This window comes from Acinonyx jubatus, chromosome B1, assembly GCF_027475565.1.
Source record: "Acinonyx jubatus isolate Ajub_Pintada_27869175 chromosome B1, VMU_Ajub_asm_v1.0, whole genome shotgun sequence".
NCBI lineage: Eukaryota > Metazoa > Chordata > Mammalia > Carnivora > Felidae > Acinonyx > Acinonyx jubatus.
In genome coordinates this window covers 67,908,420-67,933,667 of record NC_069382.1, presented here as the reverse complement: position 1 = coordinate 67,933,667, position 25,248 = coordinate 67,908,420, and the positions used below count along the sequence as shown (strand labels likewise).

The 25,248-nt window shown below is 35.0% G+C and overlaps 1 protein-coding gene across 26 annotated transcripts in view; it reads left to right on the top strand.

The window, feature by feature from the left end:
• Positions 1-21,388, top strand: part of TMEM144 (transmembrane protein 144) — a 63,729-nt gene extending 42,341 nt beyond the window's left edge. For 13 of the 26 annotated variants that reach the window (XM_053216791.1, XM_053216784.1, XM_053216780.1 and 10 more), the window contains one exon: positions 3,197-11,376. In XM_053216791.1, the coding sequence (XP_053072766.1) occupies positions 3,197-3,280 (84 nt within the window). In that variant the 3' untranslated portion in view covers positions 3,281-11,376. Of the gene's footprint in view, positions 1-3,196; positions 11,382-19,706; positions 19,784-20,153 lie in introns of those variants that run through there. The other 13 variants (XM_053216796.1, XM_027068052.2, XM_053216795.1 and 10 more) reach the window with 7 other exon arrangements.
• The last annotated feature ends 3,860 nt before the right edge of the window (positions 21,389-25,248 follow it).

Here is a 25,248-nt window from a genome sequence, read left to right as displayed (position 1 = left end):
AAACTATAGAAATTATTAAAAGATAAGAAAATAATAAGCAAGAAACATGCTAGATTTATAAAACCACTCAATTTCCCACAAAAACTTCCTACAAAACATAATATCAGAACAAATGGGGAAGCTCACCGTATTCCTGAGGGAGCAGCTCACTGCTGTCAGTAGACAGTTATTTCCAATTCACATTCAGTGTGATTTCTACAAAATTCCAACGCAATTGTCTCTGGAATTTTGAGAGTGAGTTTGGCCAAGTATGTATGTAAAAATAAAGAGAGAGAGGGCCAAGATGAAAGCAGAGAGTGACTTTTATTGACCTTCTGGGAATTTAAAAAAAAAAAAAAGCAGAAGAAGAACTTATAAATCTGTCTACAAACAAAATTTAAGAAGTATCCAGTGAGGCTTATCATTCAATGCAGGTGCCTAACTGCTTCTTAATGGGTGGCTTAAAGGCAAGTTTTAAATACTTTACATGCCACCGAGTTTAAGAAAGAGCTGTCAACTGAACACTGACACCAAAATCCTATCAGAATTTTTAAACATTATTCTTCTTAGAAACAAGATAAAACCCTGGAGGAAAACAAAATCAACACAATTATGTCTCGAAGCAGTACTCAAAGACACATGTTGGAAAGTCTACAACCTGCAGGAGTAAGAACTTAATCTGAGATCCAAGTACTTTTTGTGCTAAAGGGTTTAATGATTTCATTTAATCTTAATGCCATAGGGCACCAGTTGGGTATTTTCCACTTCCAGTGTTCTTTTATATCTGCTATCTGTTCCTCTTTGGGAAGTTTGTTTTGTTTGAAATTTGTTTGAATTTTATATTTAGCTATTTTAAGCCAGATATAAATTATTATTTTTAGAAACACACATTAGCCACAATGTCTACAGAAATACAGGAGATTATCACTACAACAATTTATAGGTCAGTAGCTAATCTCAGATAGAGGATGAGATGATTTGTGACCTTAGTAACTGTTTCAGAAATCCAAGTTAAAACCTTTTTGCTTTGGGGAGAATGTTAGCATGATCTTTTAAGTGCTAATATTCACCTTTGATGAAGGGAAACAATTGCTGTTGTCCAAATATAATTGGTCTTTTTCTCTAGGAGACTGGGAAGTTTGAGCAGATTCTTCACCTTAAAGGGAAAAATATTTTACTCTCTGAGAACATTATTCTTCTGTCTACATAGACAATAAAGGAGAGAGCTTAGCAAATAATCAGAGAGCTTAGTCCCATAATCAGGTTATAAAATGGTAATAAGTGAGGGCCCCGTATGTTGTTTTTTCTTACTTAAGTAATTCTATCAACTGTTTAATTCACAAATGACATTTGGAAATCACCTGAGTGTATTCATTCTTTGAACGAATAGGTATTGAGTGCTTGCTCTCCACCAGTACAGGTATCTAGGTAAAGGTTGCAGTCTTCAACACTGACAAGATATCAGGGAACCTTAAAGTCTTAGTAGGAGTGCGTGTGTGTGTGTGTGTGTGTGTGTGTGTGTGTGTGTGTTAATAAGCTCCTCTGTACTTAGCAAGGCTTTGTGGTGCTGTTTTCATTCGTGGAACTTGTATTAGAGGAACTTTGGGTAATATTCCTACTCACAGTGAATCAGAAAATTCAGCTGTCCCCAACTCAACTTACAAAGACTTCTCTCATCATCAAATACAGGTCAATTAATCCATTCTCTCCCAATTCTTTATTAGGTTGAAGAAAGAGACTATACGCTTTTTGGAATTTTGGCTATGTATTAATTAGCATTAATCCTAATAAGAGCTAATAATGATATTATATTATTTGACTGTCAGGAGATCTCAGTGCACTTTTAGATGCACTTTTAGTGCACTTTTAGTGCACTTTAGACATAAAGTGTCTAAACATAGACAGAAAATCTACAGTTAGGGAGGTGCTGGTCCTGTTTTACTTCGTGATGTTCAAACCTTACCTTAGAGCACCAGGGTTTATATTTAATGTGGGATACAGACAGCCTGGCCAGTATTCAGATGGGAATAGCCTGGAAGCTTGAAACTATTTCATATGAAAAATGGTCAAAGGAGCTAAAATACTGATCAGGAAAAAAAATTGCTTCAGGAATATAAGACAATTATTTTTTAATGTTTCAGGGTTTATCTTGTGGGAGAGAGATTAGAATCAATCTATCTGTAACCCTGGATATAGATAGAACTTATGGTAAATAAAATATTTCTACTTAACACAGAAAGATATTTGTTAATCAGAGATGGACTGGCCACATTGGGAAGTGGTTCTCAGTGTTTCCCATCTTTAAGATCAGTGGACCTACCCATAGCTGGGCAAGGCAAACTTAGTCTCTCTGTTCCTTTCTCACCCTTCAGATCGAGCTCTATCTCTCCATCTGTACCTCGTCATCTGTCCCCAAGCAGACTCTAGTTGCCTCCTTAACGATCTCCTTGCATCCGTTCTGGACCCCTCCAATCTGTTCACCATCCGCAAATAAGTGTGGGCTTTATAAAATGTGAATCCCATCTTTTCACCATGTCCAGCTGCCTATGTCTTTGCCTTCCCATTACTTGGAAAAATAAAACCTCAAACTGTACATGACCTATGAGCCCCGTGTATGTTTGGGCCATAGCCCTCCAACCTGGTTTTTATCCACTTAACTCATTGCATGGGTCACATTGACTTTCTTTCCCTGGCAAGTATCATACTTTTTCATACAACAGAGCTTTGCACATAAAATTCCTTCTACCTGGAGTCCCTACCTGTTTCCCTGCCCAATTAATTGATACTTACAGTTAGAAGCTTAATTTCTCCACCATCCAAACCAGCCTCATTGAGATTCCTTTGTAACACACCTCAGAAACAATCATGCTTGTTTACTTATTAACATTCCTCTCACTTTGTAACATTCTTTTCTGTGATTAACTTCTGCCTCCCATATTGTATAATTATCTGCATAAGGGCACATTTTTCTCACCATTTTAACTCCAGCACATGTTGATGCAAAGTGGATGCCCACATGTATTTACTGAGTGGGTGAATTAGCAAGGCTCTTGTGGGTTTTCAAGAGAATCTGAATGATTGCTTGGAGGAAGAGCAAAAAGCATGCAGGTGGCTGGAGCAGAGAGTTAGCAAGGTCCCTAGCAATCTTAAGAGTCTGTGCTTTCTGCATGTTTGATTCAAATTTTCTTAATTACAGTTACATTTTTTTATTATTCAGGGTCTACAAAACTACCTATTGATGATATTTGCATTTTGCATCATCTTGACTGGAGCATTATGCACGGCTTACTCTAAAATCTAACAGGCATAAGACCAGCAGATGGCAGCAGTGGGTAAGAGAACACCACTACGGAACTCCACAAATATGCCAAGGACAGAGTTCATTTTCATACAGCAAATGGATCTCCACTTGTCTTGGACTGGGTAAATGATTTTTTTCCCCACAAATGTGAAAATAAAGAAAACTAAGTTTCAGTCAAGTGTAAAAATGAAAAAATCTGCTAATGAACTATTTATGAAGGGAAGACTTTCCTGGGTGACTACAATGTCTGCATTCTCACAGCACTAGAGTGCTCCTTTTACCACAATATGGACTCAATGGGCAAGGCAACTTCTGCTTGTTGCATAAGCTACAAAACTGTGGAGTTCATATACACAAAGAATTTTGTATATGTCCAAGTTTCCAACATGTTACCCTCATTAATGAAGAGAGGAAGAAAAATGTTGGGGAGAGAAATAGAAGACCCACCTTATAATGGAATTCCAAAGATATTTAGATCCTTTGCTAGAAAAAGTAAATGTCATGGTTGGTCACTGAATGTTAAAAAGGCCATTTCATTATTTTTAGCCCAACCTTATTTTTACTTCAAATTAATATTGCGCAACTCTACATCACCCACTGGTCTTAGCTCAAAATGCTCTTGATTATCTCCAGATAAAATCCTCTTCAGAGAAGAAAAATTTCCCACCGTTGGGATTATATGTATAATACATATACAAACAAAAAGTGCACATACATAAATGCACACACATATGTATGTATGTAGGGGGAATTCTAGAGTTGCTGTAGTGAGGGTCTAGCTTATCAGAATGAGAATTTAGAGGGACCAAAATCTTCTTTGTATGTATAATTTATTATTTTTTTCTGAAATATACTTCTGTAAAATTCTCTTTAAACTGGAGACTTTCTTCCTGTTTTAACTGGTGGTTTCCATTAGGTTAAAGAAAATAATGGACATGTTATTTATACATATGTGTGTGTGTGTGTGTGTGTGTGTATTCAGAAGAGACAGAATAGCATTCTACTTAAGTGTATGCACTCTAGAGCTAACCCAAATGGGTTTAAATCTCACTTGTTCTTCATCTTAATTGTATGACTTTGAACAAGTTCCTGAGCTTCCTGTATCAGATTCCTCATCTGTAAAATGGAAAATAGTGATAATGATGATTGTTGCAAGGTTCAAGTGAATTAAAATCTGTACCATGTGTTCATGAGTGTCTGGCACTTGGCAAACGTTATATAATCCTTAGTTATTATTATTATGTGCTGTTTGAGAAAGCAAATGTGTCTGTAGATTGGGGAATATTTTGTAAGAGCTATTGCCCTCACCGCCAGCCCATCCAAACAACTACTTATTCTTCTTTATGAGTGCACTTTTAAAAATGATACTGGAGTCTCGATTTCATTGAATTATTTAATTGTCACACCTTACCAAAACTCATTTTAACTTTAACCTGAAATACCATTAATTATGTTGATAACTTTAAATATAAATTAACATAATTATTCTTTAGTTGAGATTGCCAATTTATATGCAGAGTTTTAAATGTGAAATTAAACAATTGCAGAAGAAAAATATTTTTTTAATCTTATTACCACTATATAGTTTCTGCTACCATACAATGCCTTTAGTGTTAGAGTAGTGTGGGGAAAAATAAGCTTTTCAAAATAATTACCATACAAAAACTCATTGTATACAGGTTAGTCTAAATAGGCAACTACTGGGGAACCTGGGTGGCTCAGTTGGTTAAGCGTTCAACTCTTGATTTAGGCTCAGATTATGATCTCATGGTGGTGAGATCAGCCCCTGCTGTGGGGCTCCGTGCTGAGTGTAGAGTCTGCTTGGGATTCTCTCTGTCCCTTTTTCTCTGCCCCTCCTATGCTTGCACCCAAAATAATCAATAAACATTTAAAAATAAATAAACATTAAATTACTTAATAAATAAACATTTAAAAATAATAAAATAAACATTAAAATAAATAAATAATAAACATTAAATAATAAATAATGAAAATAATAATAAACATTAAATAATAAATATATAACCATTAAAAATAATAATAAATAAACAGGCAATTGCCAATTCTACACTTTCTTCGCTCAACTTAGGATGTTAATGTCTCTCTCCAAGTTTTGCAGCTTTATTTTTTCTTATCTAGTATGGTCAGATTGTTGTGTTTTAACTCTTTATTGCTTGGCTGTCTCTGTGTAGAGAGAAGGTACTACCTGAAGTAGGGAAGTAGGAGACCAGTGAGGCTGGCATCCAGATTATTAAAATTTTTTCTTAGCAGAATAAAAACTCCTAATTCCTAAAAATTCCTAATGAGTTTTATGGAGTTAATAGTACAGTATTTCTCCTGAGCTACCAAATCTACATTTGTTCCTGTTGTGCTCATTTATTTGCACTTAGAGTTGCTAACCACTAAACCTATATGTATCAATATTGGTAGAACTGAAAAACACATTGAGTTAAAAAGGCAAGTTCTAGAACCATGTGCACAGCATGATACCATTTAGGTACATTTTCAAAAATCAAAGTAATATATATATTTTTCTATGCATGCCTATATATGCAAAAAGTTAGAAAAAATACACAAAACTCATACTAATGTTTGCTTCTAGTGAGGGTAAATGAGATCAAAATGGCAACTCTGGGGTTAATGTCAGCTTGAGCATTATCTGTAATTCTCTAATTTTTATGGCAATGAATTCATACATTGGTTCTTTAATATGTGTTAAAGAATCAACAGCAAAAGAGCTCAGAGCATGTGTCTAAATGTTAAAGTAATTAAGTCTAGATAAAGAGAATATGGATGAATGTTATGTTCCTCTTTATTTTTTTTAATGTTTTTAAATTTCAAAGAAAGCATGCACACACACATGCACACAAATAAAGAAGACAGGGTTCAAGACAAAGTTGGAAAATTACCCAACTTAAAAAATCCCACCTTCTAAAGGTCGAATCCAGAAACTCACTTTTCTAGAATTCCTTGCAGTAGGATGTGACATTCCTGATTATGTAGCCTCCAAGGTCAATTTTATGGTCCTGCTGGAGATTATGTGAGCTACCTAAAACACTTGATTCAGAAATTTACCCTCATTAAAAAAAAATCTCACAAATATAGCCTATTTTAATCAACTTTAACGAGGTATAGTTTGCATCCAATAAAATGCTTAAGTGGAAGTGTTATGAGCAAATATATACACTCACGTAATAACCACTACAACCTAGATACAGAACATTGCCAGCAACCCATAAAGTTCCCTTATGCCCCTTTGTAGTTAATCCCCATACCCCGGCTACCAATTTATTTTCTGTCATTCTGAATTACTTTTACCTGTTCTAAAATTTCATATAAATGGGATTATATAGTATGTACACTTTTGTGTCTGATTTCTTTTATCTTACAGCCATTTTTAATCTACTTTTATGATCTAAAACAATTATAATTCATTCTCAATTATTTTCCCTAGTGGAAAAAAGCATACATGTGTATTCAAAATAACAACTAAAACAAAAATGATTAACATTTGGAATTGTTATATTTAAGTATGTGATGTGTCTTGTTCCAGAAATTCAGTTTTAAATTAATAGTATAGTTAAGAAAAATACTCAATTACTCTTTGAATCCATCTTCAGTGTATAATGTTTATTTTTGAGGGGATGTAAAATATTAAGCTGCTTAAACTAGATCACCTACCTTTTCTACATGTTGAAAAAAAGTGTATCTTGGATTTCCTACAACTACTAAATGGATTATAATCTCCAGGGCTGGAAAGTGTGAATTTGCATTTTTACAAATACTCCTGGTGATTCTTATCATACTTGTACTCCAAAATTTTTGAATTTGTGACTTATACTTTACTCTTTAAAAGATTTCAAAGAACTAGGTTATTAAAAAGTAAAACAAAATTCTGTCTTTCCTTCCTAAAAAGAGAGAGAAAATTTAAAGATAAGTATCCATTTAATTTTGTGCAGACTTTTAGGAGAAAAAAATAAAATGCATAAAACCAATCTGTTTAAATGGAATTATTTGGCAAAAAATGGTAATAATAAATGAGCATTATATTATTTTTCTTTTTTGGGTCAAACCACTTACCTTCCACATAAATTATCTCTGAGGTTGGTGGTCAAGTCTGTTTTCACTCAGATTCTTCAGGTTAATAATATCTTTCTCCAGTAACAAAATCTCTGACATAATTCATGTTGACAAAATCCCATGAAAACAAACACACACACTCAAAAATCCCAATTTCAACATGGAGAATTTCCAACAAGTCCTAATGAAATAAATCACTGAAATGAAGAGGAGAGGTGGATGAGAATAGTTTCTAGGATAGAAACAGTAGGCTGTAAACTAGAGCCTAACTTAAAGCATTCATATGATCTTCTGAAGAACCTTCTAAGACACTGACTGTATTTTTTCTCTTACCAACAGGGTCTTATAAGCACTGTTTCTAATTCATTTATACCTCACATTAATAAAAGTCTATAAATCTTTCATACACACCATAAGGTTTTGATTTATAAAACTCTACTCAAGTAATTCTTTCCAACAGAGAAGGCTATATTGTCTCCCTTTCCTCCAAAAATATTTGAGAATTATATTGGCTTTATATGCATGTGATGGCTAAAATTACTGTGAACTCCTTGAGAGCAGTTGTTCTATCTTTATACCTCAAGGACCTAGCACAATGCATGGCACACAAGAAAAAAAAAATAACTTTTTTGCATTGTACCCTGAAGAATATCTTTAATTTACAGTCCAAAATTTATTAGCCAATGATTCTTCTAAAACACATTCTTAGTAAATTTACTGAATCATACCTTAAATATGTAGTGAGTGGTTTCCTTGCAGCTGAGGCACAGGCTAGGCATTGAAACACATCAATAAAGCAGCCATGGAACTTAATCAGAAAATCCTAAGAAATCAGGTAAAAATCTTCGAGGGCTGTGAAGGAAAATTTGGGGGTACTTTGAGGGAATACAGTAAAGGGAACCGATCATGAAAGATAATCCTTAAAATGAGCCCTTAACCAAATTAATTGCTCATGGTGAAACCAAGAGAATTATAAGAAAGCTTTTTTATTTTGATATTTTTTTTTAAAGAGCACAGATTAGGGGCACCTGGGTGGCTCAGTCAGTTAAGCATCCATCCTGGCTCAGGTCATGATCTTGCTGTTCACAAGTTCAAGCCTCACATCTGGCTCTGTGCTGACAGCTCAAAGCCTGAAGCCTGCTTCAAATTCTGTGTCTCCCTCTCCCTGCCCCACCCCTGCTCGTACTCTATCGCTCTCTCAAAAATAAATAAAAACATTAAATTTAAAAAAATTTAAAAAATAAATAAAGAGTACAGATTGTATCTTGCATCTTTGCTGAACTCAGCTCTTAGCTCTAATAGGTTTCTTATGGATTTCTTAGGATTTGCTATGTGGACAGTCAGGATGTCAGCAAATAAAGAGTTTTACTTCTTATTTTTCAATCCAGGTGCCATTCATCTCTTTTCATTGCTTTGTGGGCCTAGCTATGACCTCTGCCGTATTTTGAAAAGAAGTGGTAAAATGGGACACCCTGATCTCACTTCCAATCTTAGGGGAAAAGCATTCAATCTTTCACCATTAAATATAATATAAGCTGTATGTTTTTTTCCCAGATGCTCTTTATCAGGTTGTGGAAATTACCTTCTGTTTGAAGTTTCTTGAGAGTTTTTTTTATCAAGGAATGATACTATATTTTGTGGGGGGGGGGGAATTGCATCTTTTGAGATGATCATGCTTTTTCTTTTTGTTCTGTTAACATGGTGAATTACACTGATTGATTTTCAAATATTAAACTAATTTTGCATTCCTGTGGTAGACACTACTAGGTCATGATCTGTTTATTAGCCTTTCTATATATTGCTGGATTTAATTTGTCTTTGTGTTCATGAGGGATATGTAATATCAGGGTAGTAGCTTTGAAACATTTACTAAGAATTGATACTATTTTTCCTTGAATGTTTGGTAGAATTCAAAAGTAAAGCTATCTAGGCCTTGCTTTCTTTAACATATATAGGGTGATTCAGGTCATCTATTTCCTCTTGAGTGAATTTTCTTAATTTATGTCTTCCAATGAATTTACTCATTTCGTGAACATGGAGACGTTATTGGCACAATATTGTTTATAATATTTTTTAATGTTTACTTATTTTGAGAGAGAGAGAGAGAGCATGAGGAGGGGAGGAGCAGAGAGAGTGGTAGAGAAAGAATCCCAAGCAGCCTCCACGCTGTCAGCACAGAGCCCCATGTGGGGTTCAATCTCACAAACCACGAGATCATGACCTGAGGTGAAATCAAGAGTTGGATGCTTACCTGACTGAGCCACCCAGGTGCCCCTGTAATATTTCTTTATTCTCCTTTTCATATCTGTAGGATCTGTAGTGATGTTCCTTTCTCATTCCTAATATTGGTAATTTTTTTCTTCTTTTCTATTTATGAACATTCTAGCTAAAAGTTCATCAGTTTTATTAATCTGTTCAACAAATTAGCTCTAGATTTAGTTGAGTTTTCTCTATTATGTTTTTCTTTCCTATTTCATTGATTTGTGTTCTTCTCTATTATTTATTCTATTTCTTATAAGTTTTTAACTTGCTTTGATTCTCCATCCCCTCACTCTTTTTCTAAATCTCCAACTATATATACATACATTCTACCTGCCTTGATCTTCCCAAATTCTTATTACTATCTACTCAACTCAGGAAGGCTTCTGGGCTCTATTTGTGTTTCCCTTACTGCACTGCAGCCTGTAAACTCTACCTAGGCAGTAAAATTGAAAAATAATAGGGCTCAACTTGTTTCTCCTTCTAACAGGGATCATAGTCCTGTCCTGCCTATGGTCCAGTGTTTCATATATTTTACCCATTTTGCAGTTTCTTTAATGTAGAAGGATTAGCTTGATTCTTATTATTCCAACTTTGCAAGAAGCATAAAGCCTCTGATTAACATTTTGTTACATTTTAATTTCAATTTCTCTTTTGTCACATTTTCATGAACAGCAACACCAAAGAATAATTAAACATTATCCTTGCATGAATATAGTTCCTCAAGAAATATGTCTAAGTCCTAATTTCCAGTACCTGTGAATATGACCTTATTTGGAAATAGGGTCTTTACAGATATAATTAAATTAAGGATCTCTATATCATCTTGGAAGGACTCTAAATCCAATGACCTTATAAGAGAAAGGAAAGAGATATTTGTCACAGAGACACAGAGAAGAGGGCCACATGAAGATGAAGGAAGAGATTGGAGTGATGGAACTACAAGCCAAGGAATGCCAAGGATTTCAGGAAGCCACTAGAAGCTGGGAGACAGTCATAGAAAGGAGTTCTCCCTCAGACCCTCTTGCCAGACTTTTTAGCCACTATAACAGTGAGAGAATAAATTTCTGTTGTTTTAAGCTACCAAGTTTGTGGTAATTTGTTGTCCCATCCCTAGAAAACTAATCCAATGAGCATACAAGACATTGCACAAAATAAGATGCACAAATGCAACCCAAAACCTTTAGTCCTAGCAGTACTATTGCTCAGATAAAGATATTGGCTAAGTTACAAAGCAAACATAGAATAAGTAGAACAATTACATGTTGTGAAGATCTCAAAAAGTGGCTTTTTTTGCCTCAACAAAGTTCAGCATTTCATCTTTAGATAGTATAGGATGGGGCATACTCTCTTCCTCCATGAAGTAAAGTAGAATATGTCAAGTAATATTCATTTGTTTTTTTTTTTATTTTTAAGAAAGAAATAAATCATATGACCTGGAATGTTGTATAAAGCATTTTAGGCACACATCTCTGTGTAGAAAAAGCTGTGACAGGAATTAGATAAGAAAAAGAGTAGGATTTTTTTTTTAAGTTTCTTGATATTTACAGTAAGATTCTTCTAGCACACCAAGGATATCAGAGTTAACTCAATTGTTTTTTTTAGCTACTGGGCTCCTTATGTGGAAGTCATCTCACTTTTCTCCTGTTGAAGACAAACTCTCTGGACGACAGTTAAACTCCTATCTTTTAAGCATCCTGAGGAAAGTGAAAAATAAAATTGAACAGAGAATTTCAATGTGTGCTGTGACTTACTTATCACTTGTTTACACTGACGCTAGAGTAACCTTTATATATGTGTGTGTATATATATACATATATACATATACATATATGTATATACATATATACATATATGTATACATATGTACATATACACATATATATACATATATACATATATATATACATATATATACACACATATATATGTATAGGAACCTATACATATATGAACCTATATATATGTATATGAACCATATGTATACATATATGTGTATATATATATATATGAACCTATATATATAAATGTGTGTATATATATATATATATATATATATGAAGAAAATTATTATAAGTAATTGGCTCACATCATTATGGAGGTTGAGAAGTCTTGAGATCTGCAGTTGGCAGTCTGCAGCCCTGGGAGAGCTCATGATATAGTTATAATCCGAGTCACAAACCTGAGAAGGAGAGCTTGATGGTGTAAATTCCTAAATTCCTGTCTGAGTTTGAAGGCCTGAGAACCAGGAGAACCAGGAGAACCAATGCTCTAAGTTCTACTCTGAGTCCAGGTCCCCCAAAGGTAGGAGAAAACCCACATTTCAGCTCAAAACCGGTCAGGCTGACTGTGAGTGAATCCCCTCTTACTCAGCCTTTAATGAATTGGATGAGGCCTCTGACATTGCAGATGGCAATCTGTTGGACTCAGTCTACCAATTCAATTGTTAATCTCTTCCCAAAACACTCTCATACACGCACTAGGAATAATGTTTAACCAAATATCAGGGCACCTTGTGACCCATTCAAGTGACACATAAAATCAACCATCACATGTATGGTAGGCCATTTTGTGGTAATTAGCTCTTCAACCATAAAAAGAATTTGAGTTTAAACCCTTAAATACACTGCTTGGTATTATTTGTGGAAATTGTTTTAGAATGTGTCTGAGACTATAGTAAAACCTTGTTTATTATAAACACAGAAAAGAACATGCAATTCTTAGGAAGTTTTCCTCTGGGTCGTACCTAGTCTGACAGAATTTCACTCACTTCTATTGAAATCAAATTAAGCTCTAGTCAAATGAAGTAAAAACATGGGTCGGGGGCAGTGTAGCGATAAGGAGCCTAATAAAAATATGGTTCCAACTCTTAAAAACATTATGCATGGGGGCATCTGGGTGGCTCAGTCAGTTGAGCATTGGACTTTGGGTCAGGTCATGATCTCGGGGTTGTGAGTTCAAGCTCCACATCAAGCTGCTGCTGTCAGCCTCTCAGTGCAGAGCCCACTTCAGATCCTCTGTCCCCTTCTCTCTGCCCTTCCCCCATTTGTACTCTCCCATAAATAAATAAATAAATAAATAAATAAATAAATCATTATATACACTCTGAGGAAGGAAACTCAATGTATTCTTTCCACATATATAATGTATCTCTAAATTGAAACCCAACATATACCTCTTAAAAATCAAAGCAGTAGGGGTCATTGGGTAACTCGGTTGAGTATCTGACTTTGGCTCAGGTCATGATCTCACTGTTCATGGGTTCAAGTCCCACATCAGGCTCTGTGCTGACAGCTCAGAGCCTGGAGCCTGCTTCAGATTCTATGTCTCCCTCTCTCTCTCTCTGCCCCTTCCCCACTCACACTCTGTCATTCTCTCTCTCTCTCCATCTCCCTTTCTCTCTCTCTCTCTCAAAAAAAAAATGAATAAACACAAAAAAGAATTTTTTTAATAGAAGAAGTAAAGTAAGTTGTCATTTACTTGACTGGGCACAGCATTATGAGGTTGGTGGTCAATTCACTCATGATAAATTTTAAAAATACATAAAATGTTTTATTATGTGATAAACTTCCATAAATTTTGAGGGGAAAACATGTTAAGACTATGATTTAGTAAGACAGAGAAGTTTTGAGGGAACTTTGAGGATTACACTTATTTGAAGCAATTTATGAAATTTGCAAGTTGATAGAACATGGATAAGAGGAGTTGAAGAGACAGTAAGAGCCCAACTAATAGAAAAAATTTAATTGAATACGACCCTTACTTTTTTGAGGCACAATTTATATGCAATAAATGCACATGCTGACAAATTTTTACAAAGTTGTACATTTGACCTGCCATCACACAAATCAAGTTTTAAAGCCTTGCTTCTATCACCCATATCACTATTAAATTGTTAATTTTTTCTTCCGGTTTAAATGTATTCCATATTTTTTAAATTTTTTTTATTATTTATGTTTAAGAGAGAAAGAGAGAGACAGCACAAGTAGAGAGGAGGGGCAGAGAGAGAGATAAGGAGACACAGAATCCAAAGCAGGCTCCGGGCTCTGAGCTGTCAGCACAGAGCCCAACAACCAGGCTCAAACCCATGAACTGGGAGATCATGATCTGAGCTGAAGTCAGATGCTTAACCAACGGAGCCACCCAGGTGTCCCATTCCATATATTTTTTTAATGCTGCTGTCTCTCTCTCTCTCTCTTTAAAAATTGTAAATAATGCTCCTCTTTCTAGTTTATCATCTGCCCTTCTCCTCAAAGGAGCCTTTATTTCAGCTTAAGTGTGCTATGTGTCATTTCTTTGATACAATGCATGTCTTCACATTCCATTTCATAATCTCACTTTCTTTAAACCCTCTTGTCTTTCCTCAAAGCTATAAGCATCAGGGGTGTCTGGGTGGCTCAGTTGGTAAGTGTCCGTCTCTTGCTTTCAGGTCAGGTCATGATCTCACGGTTTGTGAGAATGAGCCCTATGTAGGGCTCCATGCTAAGAGCAGTGGATTCTCTCCCTCTCCCTCTCTGCCCTACCCCGCTGGCTCTCTCTCTCTCTCTCTCTCTCTCTCTCTCTCTCTCTCCCTCCCAAAAATAAATAAATAAACTTAAAAAACTACAAGCATCTTAATCTCAAGATACATTTTTATCTTTGTAGTTTTCCTTCACTGATTAAGTAGCCAACACAATATTTTTATAAAATAGGTGCACAATGAATGTTTATTGAATGAATTGAAATAAGCTAAATCCCAAAGGCCTTGTTTGGTGCTAAAATTATCTTCTATCACATATTTAGGTTTTATATTGAGAGAAGTTTATTTGAGAAAAATTAAGATGTTAAAATTCAAGACCATTTATAATTTCACTGTGTTGCTGCTGTCTTTTAATAATAGCTCATATCCAATTAATACAGTAGATAAAATTTACACAGTTTAACAGGAAATCATTTTAAATGTTCTAATTATTGGAAAGAACAAAAGTAAAACACAGTTTCTGTCATATCTTCCTTTGTAAAAAACATGCCTTGCTATTAAAATAAGAAGAGGAGCCAGATAAAATTATCTATACATTTTGGTGGGTTTTTTTAAGCTCAAGGAACATATTAGTAAAAAAATCTGTTGGCTTCCACATGAAATTATCCAAGAAGATGTTAAAGTAAACAGCCAGGAAAATGCAGGCTTTAATTTTCTTGAAATAGAAAAATTAATATTCTAAGTAAGCTTGGAATTAAAAATCTTATATTTCTTAGAGCTGTAATGAATTATACATCTTTTGTTTTGTTTTGTTTTGTTTTGTTTTTCTTAAGGATCAGTACACTAAGATGTCTCTAATATTACATACAGTAACCACTAAAAAAGCATTAAGTTTAGTTGCTGGGTTAAGATTCTATATCCTGATATTCTTCGACAATCACGTATGTTTCTATGTTCCTAATAGTGTTCTTTTAGTGTGCATGATAAAATAAGGCATTAAATATTTCATAGGCTACTTTCCTAAAATGAAGTAGCCTAAGAAATCCAGGAAAATGTTCTTTCCTATACATAAATTGTAACACATGTGAATACTTAAATCCCAAGTTTATGAGTGGTGTCAGCCAATCAACTTACTGCTTATAGCACCTGCATTAAAGTCGAAAACTTTAGAACTGAAACCTCTCCTAAGAGGAAACATTCAATTTTAATAATTAGGAGAAATGTTGTAGCCAAGTGAGTTGGTTAAAATGAAGTATTTACTCAAAGTGAAATGTCTGGTTGTCTACCTTTAGTTGTTAATATATATTAAACAGTCATTCATGTAATTCATCTGTACAAATACATTTTCCATTTTGACCACCAGAGGCCAGTGCAGGTTTAATTGTGATAGTCTTTATGTTTAAAAAAAAAAAAAAATGTAGATTTTTTTTTTTTTAAGTTTGGGCTTCCTTTCTTTCTCCCCCTTCCCTGCATCTCTCCTCTGAAATGATCGTACTTTGCCATATATGGATTTTTTAAATTTGAACTAAGAAAAAACTTTTCTTATACCTCATACACACAAGTCGAATTTTCAGCATGATGTCTGCTTTTCAGTCTTGGTTCTTTATTACATTTGACTTTATTAGTTAGACTTTATCATTTAATTTCCTAGAGGTGGAACACATCACAAAATAAATCCATTTTTAGAGTTATTTAACCAGAAGAGTGTGTTGCCTGAGAATATCCAGGGCATAGAAAATTTCTCAAAGCCAGTGCTACTGGCACTGGTAAATGTGGCTGAATAAATACTAAGCTAGAAGCCACATTATTCTCTGACCAGATGACAGAGACATCATTACTAAATCATTAGGCTGAATGGCTTCAGGTTTCTCTAAGATGCTCTAATAATTCTTCAGCTTCATTAGATATTTTAGGTCACAGAGACCTGGGACTATCTGCCCTGCTATTTTTGAAGACCTTTTTGCAACCCAGAGGCGGAAATGTTTTCCCAATAGGCTATTAAGTAATCATTTGCTGTAATTGGATAGATTCTGGATATGGATTCTTATGGGTTCTTACCATCACTGGGTGGACTGGCTAAAGAAATGTGTGTCCTCAGTTCCTATTTCCTGGGTTCAGAATGATGTTTTACTAAGGAAAATGTCTGATGTAAAGTGGGGTACCAAATGATCCTGTTTGTTTCAGCACTAAAATTCTTAGTGGAAAATTACCAAGAAGCAAATTCCATGGAGATAGGAAAGTTGGACATGTCTAAAATACTCAGATCATAAGCTGAGATATTTTCCAGAACCTTCTTCATTTCTCTTCATTTACACAACAAAGTCATTTAGAATCCTGTCTCTTCAGTTGCATCATCTTAATTGTGATGCTTTTTATTGAGGACCTCAGGTCTGAAATTCAAAATCACATATATGTATTGTCTTGGTAATAAAATCATCAACTTTAATATGGGAATGTGACATATTCTTCAATAAGTAGTAAGAAAATATATGAAAATCTAAATCTCACAATATATTCCAATAGATTTTTGTGCATTTTATTTGGGAGGTGGGGGAGCAATTGGAAGGCAATATGGAATTGAACACTTCCATATAGGAGGGATTTTCTGCAGAAACCAGGCTCTCTCTACATGCTACACTATTTTATGTAAATGTGGATCTCTTTTCTGTGGCTGTTGAAAAATTCAAAATGCCTAATTATTTCTTAACTTCAGTGCTTTGTGGGATTGATTTCTCCTCCTGAAAAGATGTTTCAAGATCATAAATCAAAGGAAGAAAACATAATTTCCCTCAGCTTTTGTGTGGTTTTACTGAGTTCTGCAGCCCCAGCTGTTTGACCTACTATTCATTCAGGCAAACTTTTCAGAAAAGTCTCTCAGAAATCCAAAGGGCCAAAATGGCCCCATTCCTATGAAGTTTAGTTGTGTGTGTGTGTGTGTGTGTGTGTGTGTGTGTGAAAGAGAAAAAAAGAAGAGAAAGCGAGAAACTCATCAACATAAATTGTTATTCATATTGGTTGAAGTTTAAACTACACTAAAAGAAAATTCTTTAGGGGTGCCTGGGTGGCTCAGTTGGTTGTGCGTCCAACTCTTGATTTCAGCTCAGGTCATGACCTCACCGTTAATGGATTCGAGCCCCATGTCGGACTCTGCACTGGCAGCAGGGAGCCTACTTGGGATTCCCTCTCTCTCTCTCTCTCTCTCTCTCTCTCTCAATCTTTCCCCCCGCCCCCCGCTTCTCTCTCTCTGTCTCAGAATAAATAAACTTTACAAACAAAAAAAAATTAATTAAAAAATAAAACTCTTTATAGAACGAGAATTTGTTGTTTTTTTAACATTATGATGCCCATGTACATTCTCCCTGAACTGGACAAAGATGTAGTTTAAATTGGCTTACCAATAAAACAAGTTTCTTTTAAAAAAAATTTAAAAACAAAAGTATAAAACTGAAAATTAAATTGCACCTGCTTGATTCTCTCATTCTCTCCCTATCTCTCAATTTTTATCTTTCATACACACACACACACGGTCTTAGACATCATCTCTTATATTTGTTACTAAAAAATCTAATTAAATGCTGCTATTAATGTTTATACATATATATTTTGTGCTTTTTTGTGTATGTTTATTCCTACTAGAATTATTGTATCGTAAGATATCTATCTTATTTTAAATCTTGATAGATATTCCCATAATGCTCAGCAAAAGTTGTAACTATAGTTTAACTCTGCTAACAGATTCTCTACACACTGCCCAAATGATTTTTATCACTTTCTTAATTATTTCCCAGTGTGATTAGATTAAAATGGCATCTAAACATCCAAGTGTGTCTAAGTGTGTATTAGTTTGTGAGCAGAATTAATCAACTCTTCCTACATATACCAGCTCTTCGTATTGCCTTTTTGTGACCTTTCTTCTTGTTTATATCTCTTGACAATTTTTTCTAGGGAGTTTGGGGGCCTAAAATTAAAATTTGTAGGATCCTTTTGTGTATTAAGGGATTTAATCCCTTTGCCTGCAGTGTATTTTTTGGTAAATACTTTTCTTAGTTTATTTTTTATTTTGTTTTTTTTGATGATTACCACCCATACATTTAAGTCTTACGAGGTAAAATGTATCGAGTGTTCCCGTTTAATGATAGATTTTGGTCACACCATCAAAATAATTATTTTAAATCTCTATGATTTTTTCCTAACACTTTTATTTTCATGTTTTATATTTAAAATGTTAATTCATATGGAGTTAATTATAGAGCAAGGGGTAAAGATTTACCTATAGTGTTTTTCCAAAAACCTCATGGGTTATTTCAACCCCATTTGTTGAATAATTCTGCTTTCCTTCAATGTTCTGAAATGTTTTTAATGTATGTCAAATTCCTATAGGTACTTGAGTAAATCTCTGGAACAAGAAGTCATTTTTTTGTGCTAGGACCAAAGAGTTATACTTTCTATGTCTTAATAATACATCTTAAAATTGTTCAGCATATTCACTCTTATTGTTTGTCCCTTTCATGTTATTTCTAGTTATTCTTTATATATATATATATATATTTACTTTTCAAGATAACCTTAGAATAAGTCTAGCATGTTCCAGGCAAACAAACACAACAGCAACAATACATTTGTTGATATTTTGATTGGATAGCATATAAGTTTGTAAATTTAATTCAGGGACAATTAACATCTTTCAAATATTTTAGTATTTTAGTTGTGCTACTGCATCGTTTTATATTTGATTGTCACCAGTTTTAAATACCAGTTCTTGGGGGAAAAAACAGTTCTTGGTTTTATTTATCAGTCCTATTTATCTAACTTTTATTTCTGTTTTAATCATTTTAATCCTCCTTATTTTAAATCTGAGTTAAGTGTTTAATTTAATATTTTATTCTCTTTTAGTAAGTAAAAATTCTTAACATCTATTAATTTTTCTATGAATACAGTTTTAGACAAGCCACCTAAATTTCTATATCTAGAGTTTTTATTTTCATTTTCTAGATATATTCTGCACCACCAGTTTCAATATTCCATTTTACACAAGAATAACTGAGATAGCAGTTTAAAATTTCCAGATGGTTAAAGTTTTAAATTTTAATTTCTATAATTTTTATTTTTCATAAAATTAATGTAATCTATATTCTTTCTACTTACGAAATTTTATCGAATTAGGTTTTTCCAATGTTTTTATTTATTTATTTTGAGAGAGAAAGAGCAAGAGGGATAGAGAGCAGGCAGGGGAGGCACAGAGAGAGAGGGAGAGAGAGAATCCCATGCAGGCTCTGCACTGTCAGCACAGAGCCTGACATGGGGCTTGAACCCAGAAACCATGAGATCATGACCTAATCTGAAACCATGAGTCAGATGCTTAACCGAGCCACCCACCCACCCCTTATTGAATTAGTTTTTATTCACCAAGATAGGATCAATTTCTATAACTGCATGATGGAAGCTTGAAAATAAGATGTCATGACCATTCTCAGGTGTTTAAATGTTGCATGTACAAATTAAATCAACTTTATTTATTACCTTTTTCACATCCTTTAAACCAAGCATTTATTTTTAAAATTTAATCTGTGAGTTAACGTTTCCTGAAAATATTGTTTTTCTATTCATTTCCTTTTCTATTTCTTGTAGGTTTGCTTCTTGAATTCTGTGATGTTATACTATTTAGTTCAGAAGAATGAATTCCAGTTAGATCTTCTTTGCAAAAGGTAAAATTTGTCTTTATAAAGTTCTGTCTTTTGAATGCATTTTTGACTTATCTTTAGGTGACTGCTGGTGAGCAGCATATAGCTGACTTTTTGTTTGTGATCCAGTGTGAGGCCTTTCATCTACCAATGAGTTTATTCTATTTATAGTTATCCCTATAAACACTATGTTTGGTTTCAATTCTTCCATCTTATTTTGTTACCTTTTCATTTTTTATAACTTCTCTTTTTCTATCTTTTTCCATATAATTTGTATTTTCTGACCTTCTGTCTTCAAGTCTATGGGCCCCTTTTTGCTTTTATAGTGTGGTGTAGTGTTTCTACAAGTATGAACCACAGAGGTAATAGAGTCACCTTGATTCTTGTCACACAGGCAGATCCCAGGCCTCCTGAATCCAGGACCTGAGACGTGGAAAAGGGATGCTTTTCACAAGCTTGCCAGGGATCTTTTGAATTCCACCAAATCTTGTTTTGCAAAGTTTCAAACATATTGAAAATTTGTGCAACAAACCCAGGTTTGAAAATTTGAAAGAATAGTAATAGAAACCCCTGTTACACCCCCACCTAACTCTAATGATTGCTAACATTTTGCTCCCTTTACTTGCTCTCTCTCACTTTCACTCTCTCTCATTGTCTCTCTTTCTGTCTCTCTCTCCTGCCCTCCCTCCCTAGAGTTTCTGAAGATAAATTCCACCAATCTTGAAACAAATCCTGTCACGTTATTGTTAATGACTTCAGCTCTTATTGCTTAAGACTAGAATATTGTGCTTTATGATCACAATATTATTAACACAGCCACAAAATTTAACATTGATCCAAAACTATTATCTAATATGATATCTGTAGTTGACTGTTACACTAAAGGCCACTATGTACCTCTGAGACATCAACAAAGGAATCTGCCGCAAGCAGAGACTGGATGAGCATGTGCCTATTGGGGCCATCCTCCAGGAGGGCTGCTGGTACCACCGAGGAAGCTGATCCGGCGCCTTGAAAATGAAGAGCCTAAGAAGAGAGGATTCCAGCCATCGAGTCGTTCCCTCTAGCTGCATGAGTGAGTGCTAACCATATCAATGGAAGAACCTCCCAACCAACCCACAGAACCCTGAGAAACAATAAATTATTTTTTAAGCCACTGAATTTGGATTTGTTGTACAACAATAGCTATCTGACATTTAGTCTGTATTTAAACTGTCCCAGTTGTCAAAATAATGTCCCTCTATAGTTTCTTACCACTTTTTTGATTCACATCCATTCAAGACTTACACATTGAATTTGGTTATCAAGTTTCTTTATTGCCTTTTTATTTATACCTGTCCCCTGTCCTACCTGTTTTTATCGTTAATGACATTGACTTTTTAATTAAAGAATCCAGGCCTGTTGTCTTATAAATTAGTCTGTAATTTTGATTTTTCTGATTATTTACTTGTGAATAGCTTCCGTTTAGATATTTTCATCAGAATACAATAGGTAATGTTGTTAACATCACATTGTATCATATCCAGAGAGATGCTAAGTTTGATAATTTGGTTAAGATGTCTCCTGTCATGTTCATACATTATTAAAAAATACTTTGAGAGTTTGTTGATATCCTGTTCATCCATTGGCATAGAACCCAGTGATGATCTCTGCCTGAATAAATTATATCAGTGATTGCAAAAAAGTGATTTTGTAATTCTGTCATTAATTGTGTATTTTTTACCTGGTATTCTTCTGTGAAAATAAACTTTCACTGTTCCCTCCTTCCTTTCCTTTCCTATGGACTTGGAAATTTGTTGTTTATGTTCAATATATCAATATCTATTGTAAACACCATTGTTTTTAAAACTTCAATTCCTCAAAGTTGGCCAGTGGGAAGGACCCCTCAGTGCCTCCTTCATCAGTCTTTGTGCACTTTTTTGCTTTCTGGTGCATTAAGTCACATTGTACCTTCTCCTATGCAGACCATTAGCAATACTTCCTTCAAAGAAATTAGTTCCTTTTACGGGGAAATGATGTTTAGAAACCAAGAATTGTCCCATTCTCTTGCATACTGAAGAAATCATTTTACTTATGTGAATTTTTCATTTGTCATTTACTTCCCACACTTCTTTTCTGCTGTTTTGTTATATCTGAAGAAAGGTCATGTGTTAGGCCTTTTTGAATATCATGTTTTTTTAATGAAGCTGTTATATTTGGTTATGCAATTTGCTCAAGAATATTGTGCAGGAGGGGCTGGAGCTAGTAAATTATAGCTTTAATTCCAGCAATCACTTTGAGAATTTTTTAAGCCTGCTGTGTTCCTGTGTCAGTGGGTTATCTCCTTGCAATTTCTGTTGTTTCCTCTTCAGAGGAAGAAGCTGCTTCCAGCAACAGATGGACATGGCTCAAAGAGAAAGCATTTAGTTCATAAGTCTTCATCTGTTTATTGATCTCTGTTCTTCCAACTTTGTTTAGCAGCCTGTTTGTCTGGATTAAGAGTCTGTATCAGACAAAATAAAGATGACACCTCTAACTTTTCCTTGCTCTTCTGTAGCAAAGAAGAGGCCCACACACAGGCATTACCAGCTTTCCCTGTGGCTACCTTCACTCCATTTCTCAGTCTTTCTAATAAAGGATTTTATTAGAAGCAACGGGATAATTTCTGCATGGCTTCACCTAAGCACAGCTCAAGTATTAGTTAAGTCTCTTTTCATTTCAAGGGACAAAAACCCAACACAAACCAGCATGAGATAAATAGAAAATTATTCATTTATGTAAATAGGAAGTGAATAAGTATAATGGTATTCGGGCATGACTCAATTTAGAATTGGTGGGTGCTCTGTCTCTCTCCCTTCTGCCATCTTGTTCCTTTCTACCTCTGTTCCCCTAAGTTTTCCATGATTGGCTCTCAGCCCTACATATCCTTGCTTGCTTTTACTCTCCTTATTCTCATATAGGCTATCTCCACATGGTAGTGAGACTTTACAAGCAGCTCTAGCCACCTACTGTTCTAGCTCCAACATCTCTTTAGAAAAGCACCTCCTACGTCAGCTAGAAGAGAACTTCAGCCACATGCTTACCCTTGGAGCAATCACTAACCTGGGGTAATGGACTACCATGAATGTGTGGACTGTAGACTCCCACGTGAGGAGGGAGGAATTTGCGAGTGGCACCCCAATAGAAAATGAATGAAGAGAAAGAAAGATCACATCCATCACAAAGGAGGGAAGGGGCACATCAAGCAAAAATAGCATGTATCCACTACAGGTCAGCTCTTACCATGGCAGTACCTCTGGCCCAGACAGGACATCTTGGGATTGTCATAGCGATTTCAGATGTTACAGCATCCACTAATCCAACCCATCACAGTGGCTTACTCAACAGGGTCCCTGTCTTGCTTTGAGGTCTGGTGTTCTACATCCTCCTCGTTCCAGAATCAAGGCTGAAGGAGCAGCTTCTTTCTGGAACATTCTGTTCTCATGGCAGAGAGAAAGGTGAGAAATGTAAATGGAGTGAAGCTCTTTCATAAAAGAAGTTTTAAGATCCCTTAGTGCATCCACCTTCTCTTTTTTTCCCTAGGCCAAGAAGATCAGTAACGTTCCAAGCAGGGGCTGCTTCTTAAGCATTGGTCCTCAAATAAAGAGGACATGGGTCACAGCTACAGCCACCCTAAAAGGGATATTTAACATGAACAGAGATAAATCTTCGTTGTAAGTAGCTGTGATTTGGGGTGAATTTGTTTCCACAGCGTAACCTAGTAGGATATGTCTGTATCTCGTGTGAAAACCCTAATCAGATTCATTATTCATGCTTCATCAATTTTATTCATTGTTTGGCTCTATGTGTTAACCTAAGCATCTCACACAGGACATAGTACAGATGATGTGTCTAGTAGTTATTGACTGTTTTTGTGTGGTTAGTTGTGTTTAAATTTTTTTAAATGTTTATTTATTTCTAAGACAGAAAGCGAGCATGAGTGGGGGAGGGGCAGAGAGAGAGGGAGACACAGAATCAGAAGCAAGCTCCAGGCTCTGAGTGGTCAGCACAGAGCCCAACGCAGGGCTCGAACTCACAAACCATGAGATCATGACCTGAGCCGAAGTCAGTCGCTCAACCGACTGAGCCACCCAGGTGCCCTGATTAGTTGTGTTTATAGCGCTATTAGACTCACTATCAATAATCTACACTAAATAGTTTTGATATACTCTTGTATTTTTTTCTGAAAGAAGAAATACATGCACCCTGTAGACAACTTGAAAATATAGAGTATAAAGAAGAAATCACACACCATCCCATAAAACTTGGGTCATCACTGTTGATATTTTAATTATGTTTCAGTGCTTCCCAAGGATATTTTAGTTATTTGATCATATTATGCAGTATTAAATATCATTTTCTCATTTATTTATACATGAGCATTCCCTACATTGTAAAATAAGCTATAAAAACATTTTGATTAATATACAACATTCTAATATGTGAAAGCCATAACTGACCTAACCCTCTCCCGATTGGTTGTTCTCAATTATTACTATAATTAATGCTGTTATGAGCACCTTTGTACTGAATCTTGTAAGCATCTCTATTTTCTTATGTTAAAGCCTTAGAAGATGAAGTACAGGGCCAAATTTAATAAACAATTCTAAGACTTTTAATATGTATTGCTAAATTATTTTAAAGATAAGTTTTACCAAAACAGCCTCACTACACACTTACCAGCATTTTACCTGACCACTATTTTAATCTTTCCAGTCGTATAATCAAAACTAAACTCATTGTTGCAATTTCCTTTCCTAATAAGCTTGAACATTTTCTTATATTTGTTAGCCGTTTTCTCTTCAGATGCTTTCTTTTGCCATAATCTTAATGTAATTGGTCCATAGGCAGTTGTATTCAAAGTTCCAACCAACTTGCAAATTAGCTTATGGAATACGTCTCATTTGTAAGTAAGAAGCTATTTATTTTAGCTTTATGTTAGAATGGAACAAGAAAGATAACACACGATCAAACCTTCTGTCAGCACTATCCGACAGAACTTTTTGCAGAGTTGGAAATGTTCCGTATCTGCCCTATCCAGCATGGCAGCCACTAGCCACACATGACTATTGAGCCCTTAAAATGTGGTTAGCATGACTAAGGAACTGAATTTGTTAATTTTGTTCTATTTAGATTAATATAATTTTAATTTTAATAGCCTCGTGTGGCTAATGATGTCATATTTGACACCACAGTCCTAAATTATTTACCCATCTCAGGGAATGGGTCAGCCTCAGCTTCATACTTAGCCTACTAAGTCCAAAAGGAAGAGGGGAAAAAACAAGATCGAGGGGCAAACTGCACAGTATGAGGTAAGCTCAGTATATATAGTTAATACTCATGCATTTCCCTGGGTTTTTCAATTAAAATGACCTTTTTAGCCTAGCGTAGTCATCTTATGGTGCTTGCCTTGGACCAGTCTTTCACATCTTAATACGTAATCCTCACACTAAGTCTATAATATAGCTACT